Here is a 22,413-nt window from a genome sequence, read left to right as displayed (position 1 = left end):
TATATATATATATATATATATATATATATATATATAGATATGGAGAAGGAGATATAGCTTGATATATGAAGAGAGGTTAAGACACACACACACCTAATATTTCTAATTGGAATCCCAGTATAAAGCACCACAACTTCACAACGTCCGCACTGACAAAACATATTTATTTAAAAATTTAAATTTAAATACAGATCATACAATCACACAATCACAAATCGTCCACAGCTATCATCCACATTTCATCCAGCTAACACACAACAACACAACGAGGAATGAAAGAAACTAAACTAAGAGAAAAGCTTTTACATTTTATGCATTTCTTCTGTTTCCAGCTCTAAAATAACAAATGAAAAGAAGGGAGATTTGAGAAATATGGGTTGAGGAAGAGAGAGAGAAGGGAATTCATATGGGGGAAAAATCTTATATCAATAAGAGCTCCCACATGGACTTGAATACCGAGACAAATATTGAATACAAAGTAGGAAAAAAAAACAACTAACGCAATCAAACCATCTTAGAATAACAGGGTTAATACCTGACCGACTGTATTCTGCCTCTGTAGCATCTTACATATCAACAGTGCCTGAAAGAAAAAAATATATGAAGCAGAAAAAGGAAAGGCAGCATGAAAAATGATATGAGAAGTGTTGGTAGATAAAGGTGCAGTATGGGAGCTGGAATCTTAAATGAAGTGTACAACTCTGACGAAAAAAAATACTTCTTGCACACCCTGCTCACCTTTTATCCCTCCATCTGCCTTCTTCCCAAATCTTACATTTCTCTCGCCTTCCCCATTCCTTATTCTCTTCCTCCTCCCCTTCTTCTCTCCCCATCCCCCTTTCCCCTGCTCCTCTTCATCAGCTCATTGCCCATTCCTTCAGAGAGGTGTAGGCCCACAGCGAGCACCAACTGATGGTAAAAGGATGATGAAAGGATGAGGGAGTGAAGACGAGGTGGGGGATGGAGGGGTGAAGGCAGAAAAAAAGGGTGTGGTGAGCAGAGATTGTGATGTGGAATAACAGATCAAAAACCTCTAATCTCTGAAATGTCAGCTAACTGAGGGGGAAAAAAACCCTGCAGACACGGAGAGGCAGGGATACTTTCATATTGACGATTAGGGAATTTTATACCACGAGTTTAGAGCAGCTTTTAATGAAGTGTTACAGACGTTTCAATCAGGAATGAGACAGGAAGCAAAGATGATGAACTCTTGAACTGAACCCCTTTCGTACTGGACAAAAAACCTACTAACACACAACAACATCTGGCTTTTGTCTTCAGTAGGAGACTGTACCATTGGCATTCATCCCAGGAAGTCATGGTCTGATCGGCTGTGATAAAACATGACACCGGGGTTGACAAGCTAATTTTCCGGTGCGATACTATGACGAACGTTGGAGTCCTGGATGTTGGTGTGTAAATACTTTCCCATTCATCTCCGTTCAAGCAGCGGGCGGACATCATTTATCGTTCAGTGCGAAAGCGAGACTGAAGTAAAAGATAAGAAAAAGTAACCACCGTAACATCCATGCTTCTTCCTACTGTTTATTATTTACCGGTAGGTTCCTGATGTCAAATGTGACGCAATAGAAATAAAAAGACGATGAGAATTTTTAGCAGATTTACTGGCTTTTAAAAACACAACCTGCATTTACGCAGTAATTTTGGTGTAAAACGGTCTGATTTCACAGAATTTGAAGGATTGATGCATCTCACCACACTACTCCAACATTTTCAAAATTACCTTGATTGGCCCAAGCGGGCGTTACCCTAGTTGTTTGCCCATCTGTTACAGCTGAAAGTAGGACACTGCAAATTCAGGTCAACAAGGTGGCATATTTATCAGTGATTGGCCCATAGAGGAATTATCGTTTACGGGAGATTTCTCATTTAATGTTGCCCATTATTTTCTCCTTCCTTCTCCTCTCTCTCTTTTCACTTACCATCCTCATCCACCTTTCTCATCCCTGGCAGAAATAGTCTGTGTTCCCTCACCTGTGAAACTAGGCGAAGTCCTTGACTTACAAGGACAATACTGCACTGTGTGTGTGTGTGTGTGTGTGTGTGTGTGTGTGTGTGTGTGTGTTCTGTACAAAGTAGGACATTATATGAAAAACAGTATACAACACACCCTTGTCTCCATCTGTCTTGTCACTCACACCCTCTCAGTCCAGTCAGTCAACATCAGTGCAATCGTCATTATGAGACATCTCTGCCATGTGCTCAAATGGGATTACATGTAGCCTGAAGCTAATGACATTTACACGACTGATGAATGCACCTGAATACTCACAACAAGTGCTTCAATACAGCTGATTCACACACACACACACGCACACACATCCCTTGCCTGTAGGGCTGACCATTCATCAACCTATCTCTCCTTTAATTACAAAGTGAGGACACTGTACACTTTGAAAAAATTAGAAAATACAGGAAGTGAAAAGTGTTGTTCAGTGTTAACATAATAAAGATCTGTATTTTTCATTTTTATTTTACCAAGGAAGTTATTTGAGGTGCTCATATTTTACGTCTTGGTGGCCATATCGATCGTCTCTCTCCCTGTATTTGTTCTGCTCGTACCATATATTATATTTACATGCATACCTAAACCTTATGGTTTCATTTGATGAGACAAGCCTTGTGCACATGTACAACAGATATGTGGTGCATATGGTTTGTGTAAGGTGTAAAACCACATGACATCATCTACTGGTTTGAGGACAAACATTTTGATCTTCAAGTATGGCATTATGGCAGCTTCCATCTTGGTTTTTGGAGCCAAATGGGACCATATTTGGACGAGAGGGTGAAACTAGGGAAGATATTCTGATTGAATCTGACTGAGAACCTGCAGACACACTGTGGTAGTGACTTGTCAATCACAAGGTAGACACGCCCTAAATGCCCCAACACACCTCAGCAGTGTCGGCCCGTTGGCAGTCAGTGAGCGCCCGTGGCTCTAGTCTAGCCTTGAGTGAGAAAGATGACTCGATTGGCTGTTCAGACAAGCGGATCAGTGCATGAAAACAGAAAAAGAAAGGGAAAGCCCCATGGGCCTTTCACCCATTTTGCGTGTGTCTTCATACTTTTTGTCCTTTACCTCCTCGCCAACTTTTTATTGGACATATTCTCCATTGGGTGTTGCCAAAAAATGTGCTTAGTCATGACAAAGTTTTGTATATCTGCAGAGAGGTATTTCCTTTTACGTAGGCACAGAACGTACAAGCTTGCTGGCCGCCGGCTGTAGTCTTTTTTCTGCCTAGAAGCAGGAGATGTGAGGCGACACAACGGTCAGCCTTCAACGCAGCTATTTCTTTAATGTCAGTTTGGTGGTTCAGGGCTTTTACGCATATCATCTATTTTGCTCTAAATTGGGCTTTAATATACAAAATGAACAGTCAATAGTTTGTGGACATGGGCAAAGGATGAAATTTATATTGCATGGTGTGCAGCAGCCTCACAGTTACTCATATGCAGAGTGTTAATTGTAACAATATATAAGCAACAAGGAAATGAACCCAGCTTTTCTATTCTCACTTGTATTCAGTTAAAATACATTCAACTAATAAAGCCAAACATTCAATACCTTTAAGGAAAGGAACGCTGTATTAAAATTCAGAAAATATACTTTCATATCAATAAACCTGAAGTTGTTTATTAAAGCATTTCTTATGGGATTCTCTCTCTAACACACACACACACACATACTGCAGGCTCAGGGGGGTTCGCAAGTGGAGTCAATTAAAGGAGCTCCCCATTGTAATTACACTATGTTAGATATACTGGCCCATTGGGACACAAGCATTTGTGTGTTTGTCCTTCCTCCTCCTGTCATCTTCCCCTCCCACTCTTTTGCTCTCTCTTCATCTCCACCTGGGGGTGTTTCAAAGAGCAGGGCTCATTACATCCTAAATTCCTCTTTGCACTCCCAAAGTAAGAGATGAAATATGGCGATCGTTCTATCGCTATGATCCTTTTAAGTGAGGTGGAACGTAAACATAATTAACGCAGAACAGAGAAAAAAAAATCACTTAAGTGGACTCATTTTAAAGGACACCCCTGCTACTGTAGAGGAGTTAATTTTAGTACTTAACTCTGTTTACCAATTATGGTTATTATTTGTCCTCCCAAACATGAAGAAAAAAAAAAAAACCCTAATCATGCACCTCCTCCTCCTCTGTTGGTGTCTTCACCTTTCTTATCCTGCTCGCTTTTGGTCAGAAAAACTGCTGACATGACCGAACCTGCTCTGTCAGATTCAATCAATACAAAGACACTATCTCACACCAACAGACGAACACATGGACACTTTTTCAAAAGAAGAGTGCTGATTGACATAGACAATTTAATGTGCAAGCTTTGGTACCCAAGCAGAAATTCAAGTTGGGACAATTAAAGAGAATCTGAAGTCCTTCAGATTTATAGCATCAATTTATCCCATTCATCACATATGTCACTCGACCCTCTTTCTCATTCAGTTTTGAAGCTAATGCTGCATCACCTTGTTTGTTTCGGGACTCGGGACACATTTTCCAAAGTAAAGTTGGAATTAATGAGGTCATGGACAATCAAAATGGGTCGCTTGGGTTTACTTTTGAACTGAGATATCAGGATATAGTTCAAGTTTCACTGTTAATTCACTGCTGTTTTATCGTTGAAATAGTTTCTGCTCCATTAACTCATTAGTTATTAATTCATGAAAAAAAAAATGTCCGTACAAAAGACTTTGGCACAAAACCTGAAATGAAGCGCGATGGTTAACAGTCACTGTTCATCTCCATGGTAACACTTGCCACCAGCCAATGGGAGATGAGCCAAGTAGAGAGGTATACATGTACGTGTGTGCGTGTACATGTGTGAGAGAGCACGTGTGTTCGACCTTCATCTTCATTGTTTGAACACACACACACACACAATACTGTACACATACTGCTGTAAACAAACCCGTACATAAATAGGTTATTTATTCATATACAGCAGTTCAATTTGCACACAATACATAACACAGACAGAATTACAGAAGTCTGCATGAGAAAAACAAAAGTTCGCTCACAGATGAAAACTGCACATAATTAACAAACTTTTCAGACAAAACTTTGAATCAGTTTTTCTTTGATGTTTTTTCATTACTCATTAATCTTCAATAAGAGCTGAAACATGTTACTATTAACGAGTATTCTGCTCATACTTGAGTTCAGTAATATTCAACAGCTACAGCTCCCATGAGTCTTTGACGAAAGGGAGCTGTCGATATCTCATGAGAGCTATTAGTTCTTGAACAGTAAAAAATAATCATATGTCTGAATATTAGCAAGTACAGGAGGTCATATTAACAAAATATTACAGCATCATCCTCAGCTTTTCAGAGAAAGAGAGGAGAGGAGAGGAGAGGAGAGGAGAGGAGAGGAGAGGAGAGGAGAGGAGAGGAGAGGAGAGGAGAGGAGAGGAGAGGAGAGGAGAGGAGAGGAGAGGAGAGGAGAGTGAGGGTTGAGCATGAGGATGACAAATTGTGTGACATTACAGAAAAACAGCAAACGTGCAGATTCCACACTGAGGCTGACCAAGTGTGCTGTATGTGTGTCTGGTTTCTCTCTCTTGTTCGCTTTACACCATTATATGTTTCCATCTTTCAGGATTATAAACAGCTGAAATTTTGCTTTCACTGTACCAGGAATAATTTTTTTGAGAAATACATTCATTCACCAGAAGACTCGTGTCTCTTTGCTAATCACAAAGCTACTGCCAGTAGCCTTAATTTAGCTTCCGCTGGCTTTGTCCAAAAGTAACAAAATCCACCAGCCAGCAACTATAAAGCTCACTAATTAACATGTGTTAAAAAAGGTGCCATGACTTCCCGGAGTTTTGATGTCACCATGAGGTTGCCAGGCAACCAGCAGCAACTTCAGGAAGTCACTGCTCTCAGCCAAAAAATAATGTGGCAAGCCCACGACTCCCCTGTAAAACCAAATTACTCTACAAATTAAAGAAACAAGACATTACATGTAATAGCTGTAGAGGTGATGGTTATTTTTGTTACGTTTTGACAGAACCAGATGAGCTGTTTCTTCCAGTTTCCATCCTTTATGCTAAAGTAAGCTTACCAGGCGTTTAGGGTACAGAGACAAGCGTGGCACCAATCTTCTCATTCAACTAAATCAGCAAGAAAGTAACTCGTGTTATTTTTTAATCTTTTTCCCCGTCTATTGGTTATCTGTGGAAGAGTATTAGGGCCAGGGGTTCATTATGCACTTAATCAAAAAAGTCGAAACATTGAGAATAAAGTTGAAATACAATTTCGTGAATAAAGTGGAAATGTTGGGGGGAGCGACAAGTTATGCAAGGTACCCGAGCCTACGGTCTCTGCCATTACTACATCCGTGGAGTGTAACGTTCTGTGTGTAGTGTGACATCTCTTCACAGTCCTACTGACAACTACACTGTGTTGACTTTTTTCTTGAAGTGCATAATGAAGAAAAAAAAACATCCTTGTCTCATTTTTTTTTCTCACCCCTGGCCCTAATACTCTTCTGTAGTTATCACTAGGCAGCACAATGGACACATTTTAATTACCCATGGCCTCACTTGTGTGTTTGTGCATGTGTATGGAAAAGTGGGAGGATGAAAAAAGGTGGGAAATGTATGATGTGTAATGTGTAAAACAGCAAGGAAATTATTGAACCATCTTGGGGTGTGAGAGTGCCACCTGCAATCTATGGGATATGGGGGCAAACATGGGGACATACAAAGCATTTTATCTTTCAATTAGTTAGTTAGTTAGTTGACATTGTGCTCAGTATTTGGACTGAAATTATGCTTTAGAGTAGTTACAAGGGTAAGTCTAATTTATTTTTTTATTAGTGTGCAGGAAGCGGGAACATGAGACAATGAGCAGAATAAATTGGAAGTGTGCATCTGTTTGTGTGTGTGTGTGTGTGTGTGTGTGTGTGTGTCTGCACCCACACTCACACTGTCTTATTTGTGTTCCTGATGAGCTGCTGATGTTTAACAAGAGGAAGCACAGCATGAATGCCCATTAAAAAAGAGAGGCAGCAGAAACCACAGCTACAAAATGTTACTGAGCTCTCATCTCTGCAGCCACTGCAGGACAACAATTCGACGTACATAAAACACAGGAAGACACACGTTTCTTTCGCTGGTGCCTGACTCTAAAAATAATCCTCCACATAATGAGGTGCTGCAAATAGGCTTTTAGGGTTTCCAAGTTTTGTACGCACATTTGCACTTTAAAAGCTGGTGAAAACACAAATGTCGCAAACGCACGAAGACAACTTGAAAGTCGTCGAGGTGTGTCTCCCTGTCCCTGAATAGAACTGAGGGTTTAGCATTTGACTGTGGTTGAAGAAGAGGAGGCAGAGAGAGGAAGATGAGAGACAGATGAGAGGGAGAAAGAGGGAATGAACCCCGAGGAAACTCATTTATATTCCGGATGGAATAAAAGGATTGATGGTTAAGCACTCTTCAGCTGGATACTTTACAGGCTTCAGTGTCTTTGTTTCACAAGACAGCCTTCATGGGAGCTTTACATAACTTGTTAATGACCCGCAGAGACAGACAGGAAAACAGGGAGAGAGTATGGGTGGGTGGATGAGAGCGTACTTAAACTTGTTACCGCACCTGAACCTGGAGACATTTGCAGCATTGAGACTGGCAGCCAAGGAAACAAAACCCTGATTTATAATCAGCTACTATTGTGTTCAGCATAGTTAAAGCTGATGCTGTGTTCTGACCTCAATAAAGCATCACAATACTGCTTTTTGTATCGTCAAGGATATATGATATGACAGTCACTGATATTTAATGGAGCATATTTAGGTAATTTGAGCAGAAATTTTGACCAGTTGTTTCCATTGAGCACAGTGATGGCCAACTTTGTTACTTGTTATCATGTGGATTAACTGTAAACACTCAAAATATCTGAGAACTGTACACTGCCCGATGAAGTTATCTGTTAGAAAAACACAGCACACACTCAAAATGCCAAACTCTCACCGTGTTCTTGTGTATTTTACAGGTACATGCAAAAACACTCATAATTGGGCTCCACTCAGATTATTAAGTGTCACATATAGCATTTCTGCATGTATTAAAAACAAATTAATCTTGAGACATAATTAACATAAACAAACAGAACACTGACAGAGTGGACGTCTCTTCCAGCATCTCTGCAATAGCTTTCATTTTCTGTCACGAGGGTCAGATTTCAGGGGAAATTTGCTTAATTGCTTTATGCTACATAAAGAAAACAGCTGCTGTTCCTCTAGAAGTGAGCTACAGCATCTGTTATTATCATAAACAGCAGCAGCATTATTAAACCATCTTTGGTGTGAGAATGACAGTCTCCATAATATCACTGAACAAAAGTGCCACCCGCAATCTATGGGATATGGAAACTTGGGGACATACAAAGCAGTTTATCTTACAACTTCGAGTCTTTCTGCCAGTCGCTGAAAATCCTATTCGCAAAATCCTTAGTTGGACAGTCAGATCTTGAGAGTGAGAGTCGCCCACTCCCTCTCTTGTACTGAGTGAGGGTTGTCTCATCAAACTGTCTAAACTAGGCAGTGCTGATAAACTACAGTCATGGTCAAAAGTTTACGTACACTTGTTAAGAATATGAACCAAGCTTCTGTCACTACACTGTCTATTTCTTGCAAGGGCCATTCTCTCATTTTGTATGGATACTGAGAGGTTTTTTTCCAAAATTATGATGTACACCTGAGAAATTCCATTACAGATGACTGCACAAACTGAGTTTTTGTGACTCATAAGGCTGAAGAAAGTGACAAACGCATCTCTACTTTCCTTGAGCTCAAAGGATTTAAACTGACAACGTCAACTAGGCATCTTGCAGAGATTTCTGCACCATTTAAAGGGGTCATATTATGCTTATTTTCAGGTTCATACTTTTATTTGGGGGTCCTAGTAGAATAGGTTTATATACTTTTTCAAAAAACACATTTTTTTCCTCATATGGTGCATTACTGCAGCATCCCTTTTCACACTGTGTCTTGAACGGTCTGTTTTAGCCACAGAGTGAGACATCTCGCCTCTGTTCAATCACATGCGCATTACTTAACGGGCAGGATGTAGCCAATCGGAGGCAGAGTAGGGCAGGTCATGCAGAGCAAGGTTTTTGGTCGATTATAAAAAAATATAATTAAATGGGTCATTTCATAGCAACTCGTCCAGAATTCAGAACTTTTCCAAGCTCATGTCAGGGATTTTCTCCTAAATCTTCTATATGTGGAAAACACTGACAAATTTCAACCTAATCCAGTGAAAAATAAGCAATTAGTGAGTTCAAAAAACACACACAAGGAATAAGAAATTATTAAATTTAGCTCTGAGGACCAAACTTTAAAAATGCATAGCTAAAAAAGTATTTGGGGTACAGCTATAAGATGAATCAAAGTTTTTACATAACCTTTTTCAACAAAATCCATGAAATGAACTAGCAGGGCCCAGGTGAGTTGGTATGGAATGACCCATACATATCTCTGCCAGTACGCAATAAATACCCCAATATTTCAATGCAAAATCAACATTAGATGGGAAACAGTAACATAGCAAACACCAACATAAACATAAACTGTGAAGTAATACAAATAAGTGCTGCTATCAGTGGCAGGCTGGCCATCTGGAGTACCTGCACTTTTCCCAGTGGGCCAGTCGAACTGTTATGAAAAGATTAAAAAATGTCTCATGCTGTTTGATCTTGCATTAGTCTGGCCAGCCGGCTCCAGACAGGTGTGTGTGTGTGTGTGTTTGTGTGTATGGCAGGGATATAAATTCATTACATCTCATGAGTCCATCTCTCCACCCCATCCAGATTTACCACACTCCTGTTGGGAACACTAGAATTACGATTTCAGCATGCAATATGAAACATGGTGTAAATGTGGCCACAGACAGCATTAAAGCTATATTTTAAATGTTCCAAGAAAGCATTATATCCTTTATCATTGATTCTACATACAGGGGCTGGACATAATAATATGAACAGTGCATATGGTAGGATTTTAGGTAAGCTGTTCTAATGGATTGTCCTATTTATTGTTTCTATCTCGCTTCTCTTTTGAGTAATTGTGAATTTATAAAAGCTTTTTTAAGGTTAGACAACAGTACAGAAATACGTCAGCGACAGGCTGGATCTATGTCATATGGACCATTTTGTCTTTGGATTTCTACCCCATTAACATTGAAGGTGTCATATGTGAATGAAATAATTAGCCTATTACAATATTTGCAATGGAGCAGGTAATACTCTGTCCACTGAAAGCCTGAGCCTTTATTAAACACCCAGCTTTTATTTGTCCTGTGAGAAAGGGTTGGATAAAGGGATCATGAGGACGGAGCTGATAACTCGCAGGGCTGAATAATTATAAACTCGAGGGCTGATAGGCAGGTGAGTGACCAAGCAAAACTGCCAGCACATTTACAGTATGATTACACCGTCCTCACTGCTGAACTCTAAACCTAAACACAGATTAAACCATTAAACCATATTGTTTTAATTCTACACTGCAGATTTAACCAAAGTCCTTTTAGGCAAGTCTCACCACTCTGCAGCCCATCTTGGCAACACCCACGTGCAGTTATTTCAGGCAACAAGACCAGGCCCCTATCTAAATGAATGGGGAGAGAGCCATAAAGTCACTGTCAGCAGTCAAATCTGATAAAAAAGTGCTTTAAAAGTTTGGTGACTTTGCCCCAAAATATGGTTTAAAATGCTTTTTTTCCCCCACAGGTTATACTTCTACTGTGCAAGCGCAAGGTTTCTTGTCACCAACTTATTTTACAGCTCAATCAAAGAGTGCTTTGATGTAATGCTGTCAGTTCATCCCCCCATCCCTAGACTTCACTATCAGCTTGACCTAAAGTATGGCTCTATTGACGTACCAGTAAACTATGCTAACATTAATGTCATGTTGTTTTCCTACAAAATGGAGGACAATAGCGAGCAGAGCCACCCTGAGCAGACAGTAATGACACCAAAACAAGTGAGAAGCAGTGTGTGGTAGTATTTTGGGTTCTACACCGTACATGGCAAAGTCATAAACCAAGATAAGGTTGACTTTGTGAAAGGCAGCTGCATTACTCTTCAGTGACAACAAATCAGCGGACTCACCTGCTAGCTTACCACCCAACTGAGGCAGCGGAGACAGCACAGACTAGCAGAGCGGTGCCAAGTGTAAAACCTTGTTTGACAGCATATTATTTGGCACAAGCAGCTTCAGCAGGCCCCCTGCCAGAAGCTCGTAAAAAGGCCATCACGAAAATGATAGAAGTAAGGAAAGGTATTAGTGACCGGCATATATGAAATAAAAAGTTAATACAGAATGGGCCGAACGCTGAAATGATGATGATGTGCGCAGGAGGAGGGTATTCAAATTAATTCTAACAAATTGCATGTCATTTCACATTGGTTCAACCTTGATTTTTGGAAAAAGTGACAGCCCTATTAGGGTCTAATGCTTGAATAACCTGATTTTTCTTGGTAATCCTGCACATTAGTGTAATATCCTCCTCTTATATGTCTATTCATTTCAACTTTGCACTTTGGCTACGTTTCCCGGTTCAGCTGTGATAAAGCACACAATTGGGTTTTGAGGGTAAAGACCGGGATTTGTCTCATGCAATCACCATCTCTAGTGTTAGACTTTCTATTCAAAATGCTTCAGTTGGTTTTTCTCCTCTTATAACATTTCAGATTCAACATGATGGAGGGCTCAGATAAAATGTTTGACTTAAAGGAGACCTATTGTGTTTTTCATTTTTTTCCTTTCCATCATTGTTTTACATATGAGCTTGTGAATTTAAAAGATCTTGAAAGTTAAAAATGCCAAAGTCCGCACCAACGAAAGCTCCTCTCTCCCACATAATTAATGCCGAGCGGCTAGTTTGTTATGTGAGAATTAATTTAGCACAGTTGCTCTGTTGTTGTTAGCGCTGCTAGCTCAGGCGTGTGTGAGCTGACCAATTAGAGCAGACTGGGTATTTGAGAGGTGGGGTCTTAAAGAGACAGGAGCTAAAACAGTGTTTCAGACAAAGAGGAATACAGTGCAGCAGCACTGCACAGTGTGAGATAATTGACGTGTTTTTTGAGCATTAAGGCATAGAAACCTATTCTAGTAGTAATCCAAAATAAAACCTGAACCTGAAAATTTGCATAATATGTCTCCTTTAGAAGTCACCATCACTTTCTACTGTCACACATAATAAACCTATAAAAATCCTACTTTTGCCACAATAGCCATGTTTAACCATTTATCGCCAAGCTGAGAAGCTTTAAGAACCTTGTTAAGGGTCAGGAGAAGGATCATGATCCCGTGTTGGACCACATGTTTTACCCCCACAGCAGGACACAGACCTTTCCCAGGTCATGATGCCATAAAAGGGGATTCAGTGAGATAAACCTGGCTTAGGAATCTCACTTTCAAGAACATCCCCCTGGAGGACATTCAGGAAATTAGACAAAATACACAAACACTCACACTTTGGCATGTTATCTGCCTCAACTTCTGCTTCCATCCCTCTGAACCTCTGAGGAACAGTAATTACTGTAAATGTTGGAGCGACAGAGGAGAGTGCGAGGGAGGATAAAGGAGACGAGAGAGATAGTGGCTGTCGCAGCTGGAGCCAAAAGCTGTTCATTAAGCCAACCCCACCCCCAACTCACACATACACACACACGCAACACTGCATCATACATTAGAACATGCCAACACACACATGCCTTTCTCCTACAACATAATGCTGCTTAAGTCACTTTGCAGGATTAAAAGACAAGACCCAGATTGTATTCACAATTATTCAAATTTCAGTCGCTCCTCGTCCAATCTCATATTGATTTCCATGTGCCAACCCTTCCTAATTTTCTTGTCTTTTTTCCTCACTCCTAATATTAACACCCTCCATGTCCACACTCCTCGTTGTCTCCTGTCATCCCCTCTTGATTGTTTCCATCTCTTTTCCTTCCTCCCTCCACTTCCTCCCTCTGTTACACCGGTTCTCTCATTTTCTAGCCTTCTTCTCTCTTCCCTTCTTCCTCTCCTCCCTTTCACGTCTCCCCATGAGCCCACACACAGGCAGCCAATCTTAGTCAATTAAACAAATGGTTTTTATTCTCTCGTCCTATTACACTGTCTGCGGCTGCATTCATGATGGACTTAAAGTCATTACACTAAGCTCTCTCTCTCTCTCTCTCTCTCTCTCTCTCTCTCTCTCTCTCTCTCTCTCTCTCCCTTACTCTGTGTGTCTGTGTGCGTGTGTGATTTTTTTCAAATCCTAAGCTAATTAGGTAGCGCCCATGGCACTGCCAGCTACAATGGCAGGCCAGGGAAATGTTAGAGAGATAATGCTGAACATACTAACACATACACACAAGGATTATTGTAATGACTTCACACACACACACACACACACACTCACGCCACAAACAGGCAAACACACATGCACAGAGACACAGGAACCTGCTCATGTAGGAGGCAGAAAGCATGCAACATCTTTTTTTGTAATTTTTCCTTTTTAAATCCTTCAAAACTTGGTCTTTAACTTCCTCCCACCCTCTTTCCTTAACTTCTCCCATCCTTCCTCCTTTACTTCCTTCCTTAGGTCATTTAATCTGAGAAAAAGTAAGTTGTACTCCATGCAAGTTTGGAAAGTGATAACTTTTCCATTTGTTAAGGTGCTCTAGTTTGACGGATTCTGCATCCCATTTAGCTGCTCAACAGATGGCCAATAAATATAAAGGAAAGCCACGAGAATAAATTACTCCTACACACAAACAACAACTTACACGCACGCATCGACAACACACATCTGTACACGCCAAGAATTACACCTACACACAGATATGCACAAGTTATATTACGACAATCCGACACACACAAACACACAAAATTAGAACCAAAAAATGAGACTCATAGAAAATTACACATACACACACACGCACACACACACACACGCACACACACACACACACACACACACACACACACACACACACACTTTTCTGCTCGTGTAATTGAAGCCAAACAGTTTTCAGCAGGGGTGTAAATATATTGGCTCCACACTCACACATGACATCAGGTAGGTGTGTGTGTGTGTGTGTGCGTGTGCGTGTGTGTGTGTGTGTGCAGCCTGTGATAAATCGTCTCCATACATAGGTAATAAACAATACAACATACTTTTCCATAGGGACTCGCCTTGCTTCCAGCATGGTCGGATGAGATCTGTGTGTGTGTGTGTGTGTGTATGTGTGTGTGTGTGTGTGTGTGTGTGTGTGTGCGTGTCCCAAGAGCCCCAGTTACAGCCTCATACACACAGAACCATAAATACAGCTACTTCAGACCTTTTATCGAGCAGAGTATGTACTCCCTGTTCCAATCCTTCATCCACTCCTTTTCTCTCCCTACGTTCTTCTTCTCTCACTCTTTTAACGTTATCCCCTATTCCTCTGTTCTTGCCTACTTTCCATGTTTGGGTTTTATTCTTCTCATAACCCTCTATGTCTCTGTGGTTTTGCCTTCCTTTGTAAGACTCTCTGCACTCACTTATCCATTTCTCTTTTCCTCACTCTCCTCTTCCCTCCCATCATCTTCATTTTCCTTTACCTGTAACTTCAAATCTAAACCTCTTCCTTCCCCAGCGCTCTCTGTCATTGTCTGTCAAGCACTTTTTTTTCTTACAGAGTGGCATCAAGGTTAAAGGCAGAATAAGTAGGAATTGTTGGGTGGAGTTTGAAAACACAACATTCACAATTAGCCCTTCCTCTCGGACTCATACGGTCCTCTTGGACGTGTACTCACAATCTCTGGCAAGTGGTCGGTAGCCTATGCAATGATTTTTAGGAAAATCCTGCATCTATTCCCCTCACCAAGTCAAATTTTCTGCAAACAAATTAAAAGAAATAAATGAGCTGTGGTTAGTGTTGAGAGTCACATTTGGACTGTTAAATGAAGCCTCCATTGATAAACACAGTACAACTTCGGGAGCCAGCCCACACTCTGAAAAACACTACCGGAGATAAAGACAGTGTTTTCTCCCTGAGATAAGACTCAACGAGACCGTTATTGTCCAAAGTCACTTATTTTTGTTATTTTCCTGCAATGAAAGCATCTTGTTTCATCACAACTGTTATCTGAAACCATTGTACACGTTGTGGTGAATGCACACACACGGACTTGTCACTACAGGTATAATCACTTTCAGAAAATGCCATGGAAAAGCATGTTTTGGACAAAACAGTGTGATGAGTCTGTGGAATTGGGCTGTGTACGTATCCGGCTATCATAAGTAATTAATAAGAAAAGCTGTGCGACCCCACACCTTGCTCTGAATAGTGGAACATTTTTTGAGTTCTAAAAACCGCAAGAAAAAAAACGTGACTTGCCATCGGACAAACAATGGTTTTGTTGGCGTTCTGTTGCGTCACTGTGTGATCGGACCCTTATGCTGCAGAAAAATCATATTCTGTTTATGCTCTAACTGCATATCTACTAATAATCATCTTGTCAAACTGTAGAGTAGACCTCCCACACAATTCTGTGGACCAAGTATGCTTAGCATTAATGTATGCAGGAGCCTCCTACAGTATGTATTTGATGAAACGGTATATCACCAACCTCAAGCACATACTGTACCTTATCCTTTCAAAGACTGTGACTTTTCGTTTCTGCTTTTTTCATGTAAAGGTCCTACAATTCAAGATTTTTTCAATTCAAATGCTGGCATTGGACTGTTACAAAACTAGGCCTGTGAGGTGTCTTTCAACAGCTATATATAACTCTCATATCAAAAGCTGCAGTTTAAGAGACTTGGCCTCGAGAGCGAGAGCGAATGAGAAGTGGGGTTTGTCAGTGAAGTGGAGACGTGATCGTCAAGCAGCGGAGTGAGAATGAATGAGTCTGAGAGAGCGAGAACAAGGCGCAGAGGAGCAGGTTCAGAGCAGATAAAGACGTGTGTGTGTGTGTGTGTGTGTGTGTGTTTTATGGGGTAACATCTCGGTCATGTAAGGGGTGTGTGTGGGAAATGGGTCTCAATGCAGCAAGGGCTGATGCAGCATAACAATTTCACACAGCACTCGAAGGCACATAGACACAATGTAAAGCGCACACACACACCCACACACACCCCCACACACATATATGAACACAGAAAAAAGTAGGAAAACACATATGTATGCTATGCTACATATATATGCTAGTTTAACCCACATACACACACACACACACACACACACACACACACACACACAGTAGAGAGAGGGTAAGTTGCTCGAGGGAGGCAGTAAAACGTGCTGCAGCCACATCTCATCTGTCATTGCTTATTGCACCGCCGCAGTCTGACCAACACACACACACACACACAAACACGCACTACTGTAGTCCAAAGCAACATACGAATGGAACAGAACCTGATTTAGGCGCACACACATCCCACTGCAGTCTACACTGCATCACATAGCTGCACAGGGGCTGCACGCACACACACACTGAGCAATACAAATATAGCACATTATTCACACAATACACACACACACACACACACACACACTCCCTCTCTTCTTGCTTCTCTTGGGTATATTAAGAGCAGTAATGATGCTGTGGCATGACTTCATTGTGTGTGTTAGTGTGCATGCACATGTGTGTTTGTGTGACACTATTAGTGCGCTGTGGAGGGAGCAGCTATTAGCGTAAAGAATGGTTTTATAGCGCAAAACACTCCCACACTGTAAAACACTGGACCCCCAACACACACACACACACACACACACACACACACACACACACACGCACACACACACTTACAGTAATGACCTATTTTGCTATTTTGTTAAGCACACTGCACAATCCAAGTACACAATAATAAACTCCTCGTTTGTTTTGTTTTTGAGCCATTAAAGAGAGAGAGAGCATGAGGGGGGAGAGAGGAGAAAGAGGGAGGAAAGAGGAGAAAAGGGCTGTAAGTAGGAATAATGAGGAGAGAGACGTGGAGAGAGATGTAAGGGACGGACAGGAGTACAGAAGGACAGAGAGAAACATGGACAGTTAAATTAGATGAGAGACACAGAAAATAGTCTAGAGAAGCAGAGAAGACGTCCAAGAGGATAGCCAGAGAGAGAGAGTGAAATGAAAGACTTCACCACTCCTTCGATACAGGATCCATGCAATCACAGTGCCCCCTACTGCCAGCCTACAGAATGACACTCTGGAGACTGAAGTTCTGTCCATTTCTGTTGTGCTTTGTTTTACATTTTGGTTGTGTCTGTCTCTACACTTAGTGTAGCGGTGAAGTGATTGGAGTTCTCTGATGAGTAGGTGATGAATGGGTGATGGGAAATTTGATACACGTACTTGTTCTTGTGAACATGTTTTGTTGTTTGCTTTTAAATACTATTTTCCCAAACGTCCAAGGGCATCACAAGTGGTTTAAAAGTAATTTCCTTTCAATCCTTTCCAGGATTTTATAATTGGCTTAACATCATGTCTATACACATTCAATAAAAGCGTATGTGTTTTAAATTGATCCAGTTAATGTCTCAGCTCTGAATTCCTGTGTACTTGGATTTAACTGGTAGGTCGAGACAATGGGAGCTTCTTTTTGTCACTCACACAGCAAGGCAATTTGGGGATATTATTTCATCCTACGTATCTGTGTTAATCGCTACAAACTACCAGTTGGCTCTATGTATGTATGTGTGTGTGTGTGTGTGTGTGTGTGTGTGTTTGTGTGTGTGTGTTTGTGTGTGTGTGTGTCACACTATCAGATACCTGTAAACACTGTTTTCTGTGTCACCGCTTTGTCCTGTTTGATACACAGTTTTTGTGATGCTGGCATTAGGTAGCAGGTTGCCAAGTCTGTACGCATGTATTAACTAGATCATTACACACCCCAGTTGCATCTCCAAGTTCACAACATGTGTGATACAGAACATTTTAAAGGCCTGTGCTGCTAGAAAAATGCTAAAATTACAACACAGGAGATAAAAAAAAAAAAGTTTCAAATGACAGCAACTCTCTTTTGCTTTTGACGGTGTGGTTATTTGCACGGGGGGAGCATGTACGAAGGCTGAGACCTTGGAAGTGGCCCGAGTTCGATTCCAGCCAGTGGCCCCACCCCCTTTTCTGTCTGACTCAATAAAGCTGTCCTATCAAAATAAAGGCTAAGAGCCCCAAAGTCTTTAAAATCTGCTGTGACCAGTTATGAAGATGGATTAAGTCCAGTGGGGAGTTATTGTACACTCACTGTTAACGCTGACTTTGCGCTAACAAAACAAGGTACCAATGTAACTGTCAACATGGAGGCCTGTGGCCTCCATGTTTGTTTCCACTGCCCCTCAAGTTACATTTTCAAGGATTTGCACAACAGCTCAGACTGATCTAGGGAGCATACAAATATAGTACAAGCAAAACCCCTGCTTTCAGTTTGTATGCTTACAACAAAAAGTGAAAAAACAAAAAGTTTTAAGTCAAAATCTGAGACATACATCAATGAAATTAAACATAAGACATTGAGAGAGAGAATGAAAGGATGTGCGACAGAAACTGAGGGCAAGAAAACAACCTATGGTGTTCTGTTAGCTTCATTGGGAATTCTCTGAGTCCATACTCTGCTACAAGTACACTACAAGTCTAACAGCAGTATATGACTGAAGTTTATCGGTCGAAGCTTTACTGCTTCAGTAATAGGATTATATGGTGTTATAGCCTCAGTGAGATGTGAGTGAGAGGGGATTTGCCCTGACTGTCCATAAGAAGCTATATGTCAGTATGTGATTGTTTTCAGGAAGAAACTACAAACTAAGTCCCCATTCCACTGCAGGAACTTTTGCCAGGGACTAGAAACCTTTGGAAGAACTCAGTGCGTTTCCACCGCAGTGACCAGGGTCCAACTTGAGTCCCCCAAGTAGTAAGTCCCTACTTGGGGGAAGCACTGTCAGTTCGACACATAAACATGGAGAGTCAGAAGACAGCATGCGACAGATGGACCCACGACAAAGTTCATCAATGTTGTATAGTCGCTCAGAAACATGGCATCTAAAACCAGCCATCACTTTCTCATATGTATTAAAACTACAATCTTTGTGGGTCTTTAGACCGTGGTGGAAACACAAACAACAACGGGCTGCAGGAATGTTTCAGTTCCTTGAAAAGTAGTTCAAGGGACTGAAACCTTCTGGGTATTTTGGGGGATAGCTCGGCTAAACATATATACATGCAAGTAAGCACCCCTATACACATAAAAAGACAACCGCCAGGAATCCACACAGGTCATTTGTTCACTTTGACATATTTAACTTAAAGCACACCCATATCCTGTTCTTAAATTTCCTTTCTTTCCTTATTTTCAGTTCAGCTCCCAGCCCCGTCTGTCTCATTCCCATGGCTCTTGTTTTTGAAAGGTGACAGTTTATTAACTCACAGACTTATTTTCAGCGAGTGTCTTTCATAAAGTTGCTATCCTTGTCTTCCACTTTCTGTTTACATTTCATGTTGTGACACACTTCGTACATTTCCTCCTCTCTTCTCCCTCACTCATCTCCCTCTGTTCCCCTCTCACACACTCCTCCTCCCTTTCTTCTTCTCTTTAATCCACCAAGTGCTGTTCGCTCTTCATCTCTCTAAGATCGGAGCAGAATTCCCATCGGAATCTTGAACCGCATTTAATCAGCAGCTTTTCCAGTTTTCCCAGCTTTACGATCCAGTCCAGCGCTCACACACTCACTCACGCACACAAAAAATACATATCCATATCTCATCAGATTACACACTCTCTCCGACTTTCTAATTCATCATCCCTACTTCTTGATATGTTACGCAGAAAAATACAAAGCATAGTTTCGTCGAGGTTGGCGGCATGGGAAAAATAGACGTGACTGTAATAAAGTAGAAGAAGATGAGGTTGCAAACAAAAAACAGAACCAGCTGTTTGCCAGCCGCTAACAAACCTCAAAGAAGAAGTAGAGGAGGAAAAAGAACCTGTCTCCTTGGCCATCTATGAGCAAATGCAGGAATTTATGCGTGAATGGGGAATTTATGGGAATATCCAAGAAGACGAAGACAGCGGACACAGCGTCTTCTGCTTCCCTCAGAGCAGAATCAGCTGATCAGCAGATGCTCATTGAACTTGTTTGCAAAAGGTGTTCCCATCTCGAAATGTGCCGTTTCAGCCACCGTTTCTGATGCAATATCTCAAAATGCATATAAAAATGAATTGACTGAAACACTCCTATTGTCTTTGCGAAATTTCACGGCAATCCATGAGATAGTTGTGTAGATATTTTACCTAGAAGGCAAAAAGTTCAACCTCAAGGTGGCGCTAAAGGAAAACTATCTATGGATCACCTAAATCATTAGGTTTCATCCATGCATCAACATTTTTTGTATTTTATACTGGATCAAAATGTTAGACCGACCAACAAATCACAGAAACACATCTCAGCACTCTGTATATTTTGTTTTGTCTCGCCACCAAAACTAAACTGACATGTAGTTCATGGATGAGTACTGTTTTGTGCATTTGCAACTTTCTTGTTTGTTTTCTGGAAACACTCTGAGCTCATTCACCCGGCTGCTTCCAATTAATACAAACACATACTCATACAATCATTATGACGGGCGACCACGATACACACACACACGCACACTTGTTGGAACACCTGGAGCCATGAAATCTCAGAGCGGAGTCACACAACCTAACAGATAACAGAGGCAGAGCCAAGTTCGAACAAACATCATGCGGTTTAAATTCTATTGAAGGCAGCTGGTGTGTTTTAAGAGAATGAGACCTGAGGTTGTTCTGGGAATACACACACGTACACATACACATGAACATACACTCTCTCACTCACACACACACACACACACACACACACACACACACACACACACACACACATGGGGACCTAATCACAGATGCTGGGAAGATCTTAGACATATGTTGGGGTCCATCCAAAAGCAGCAGGGGATGCTTAAAGCAATAAACAGTTGCTTTTGTCTGTCTGTCTTTTTGTGCACAGGTAGACATGTTTGTGCTTGAGTATGTGTATTCATGTGTGCATGAGTGTACCGAGGAGTTTATGTGTCTATGCACTATATAAAAAAAGCAAACGTGCATACATATTTATCATGTGTTATAATGCATTAAGCCTACCTTTGCAATAAGGTTGAGGGGATCTCTGCAGGAGGGCGGCAGTGATGTCATTTCCCGTACCAGGTCAGGTGCCTCCTGTTGTAGGTACAGCTCTAACATGGACGCCAGCTGAGACAGACCTAGTTTTTTCTGCTCAGACACAGAACTCAGGTCTGTAAAAAAAAAAAAAAGATTAAATTACAAAAAATGATCTGTTTGTACCTGTGAGCTTCTGACAATGTCTGGAAAGAGATTTAGCTTTGACAGACACAGAGCTACACTTATCTCTTAATGTTCCCAACATATCTGGAGAGAGCTTAAATATGAAAGCAACCTTTAGATTTTTTACTGCACCAGTATTAAACACACACACACACACACACACACACACACACACACACACACACACACACACACACACACACACACACACACACACACACACACACACACACACACACACACACACACACACACACACACACACACACACACTCTCTTGGAGGAGGAGAGACTTACGTGATTCATGCTCCTCCAGAGTGTAGAGCTCCTCACTACTGTTCTGAGATGGACTTAACTAGAAGGAAATGAAGAAGGGGGCATGAGAATTAAAGCTGCAAGTAACGATCATTTACATTATCGATTAATCTGCAGATTATTTTTTAAGAATAATTGATTCATTGAAATGTCAAAACACTGTGAAAAATGCTCATCAGAATTTCCACGAGCCCAGAGTAATGTCTTCAAATCGCTTCTTTTGTCTAATCAACAGTCAAAAACCTAAAGACTCTTCATTTACTGTCATAAATGACAAAGAAAAGCAGTGATTGATTATCAAAATAGCTGGCAATTAATTTTCTTTCAAACAATTAATCAACTAAATGTTGCAGCTCTAATTAGCATGTCATTAAAGTTCTACAGATTTATTACCTCTGCCAAGGAGGCTATGCTATCACCCATGTCCGTTTGTTTGTTGGTTGGTTGGTTTGTAAACAGGATTACACAAAAACTACTGAACGTTTCCATGAAACTTGGATGGGTCTCAACCCAGAATAGACCCCATTAACTTATGGTGTGGATCTCAATTAAGGGATGGAATTGGGAATTTATTTTTTCACTTTCTTTAAAATTGCAAATTAGGGCTTTTTTTCTCAGGGAATAATGTGTGGATCTTGATGAAAAAAAATCCAGCTTACTGAGGTAGTTGGTATCTATGAGTGAGTACAATTTGACACGGGTCCAAACAAAAATCCT

At 41.0% G+C, this 22,413-nt stretch overlaps 1 protein-coding gene across 2 annotated transcripts in view; it reads right to left on the bottom strand.

Annotated features, from left to right (window-relative positions):
- The window catches only part of smyd3 (SET and MYND domain containing 3), an 83,504-nt gene that overhangs the window by 40,842 nt on the left and 20,249 nt on the right, over positions 1-22,413 (bottom strand). For both annotated transcript variants that reach the window (XM_073464500.1, XM_073464501.1), the window contains exons 4-5: positions 21,679-21,736; positions 21,181-21,332 (exon numbers count right to left, since the gene is read on the bottom strand). In XM_073464500.1, the coding sequence (XP_073320601.1) occupies positions 21,181-21,332; positions 21,679-21,736 (210 nt within the window). The remainder of the gene's footprint in view (positions 1-21,180; positions 21,333-21,678; positions 21,737-22,413) is intronic.

The sequence above is a fragment of the Pagrus major genome, chromosome 4, assembly GCF_040436345.1.
Source record: "Pagrus major chromosome 4, Pma_NU_1.0".
Taxonomy (NCBI): domain Eukaryota; kingdom Metazoa; phylum Chordata; class Actinopteri; order Spariformes; family Sparidae; genus Pagrus; species Pagrus major.
Note: the sequence above shows the minus strand (reverse complement) of the source record. Positions and strands in the feature narration are given on the sequence as shown.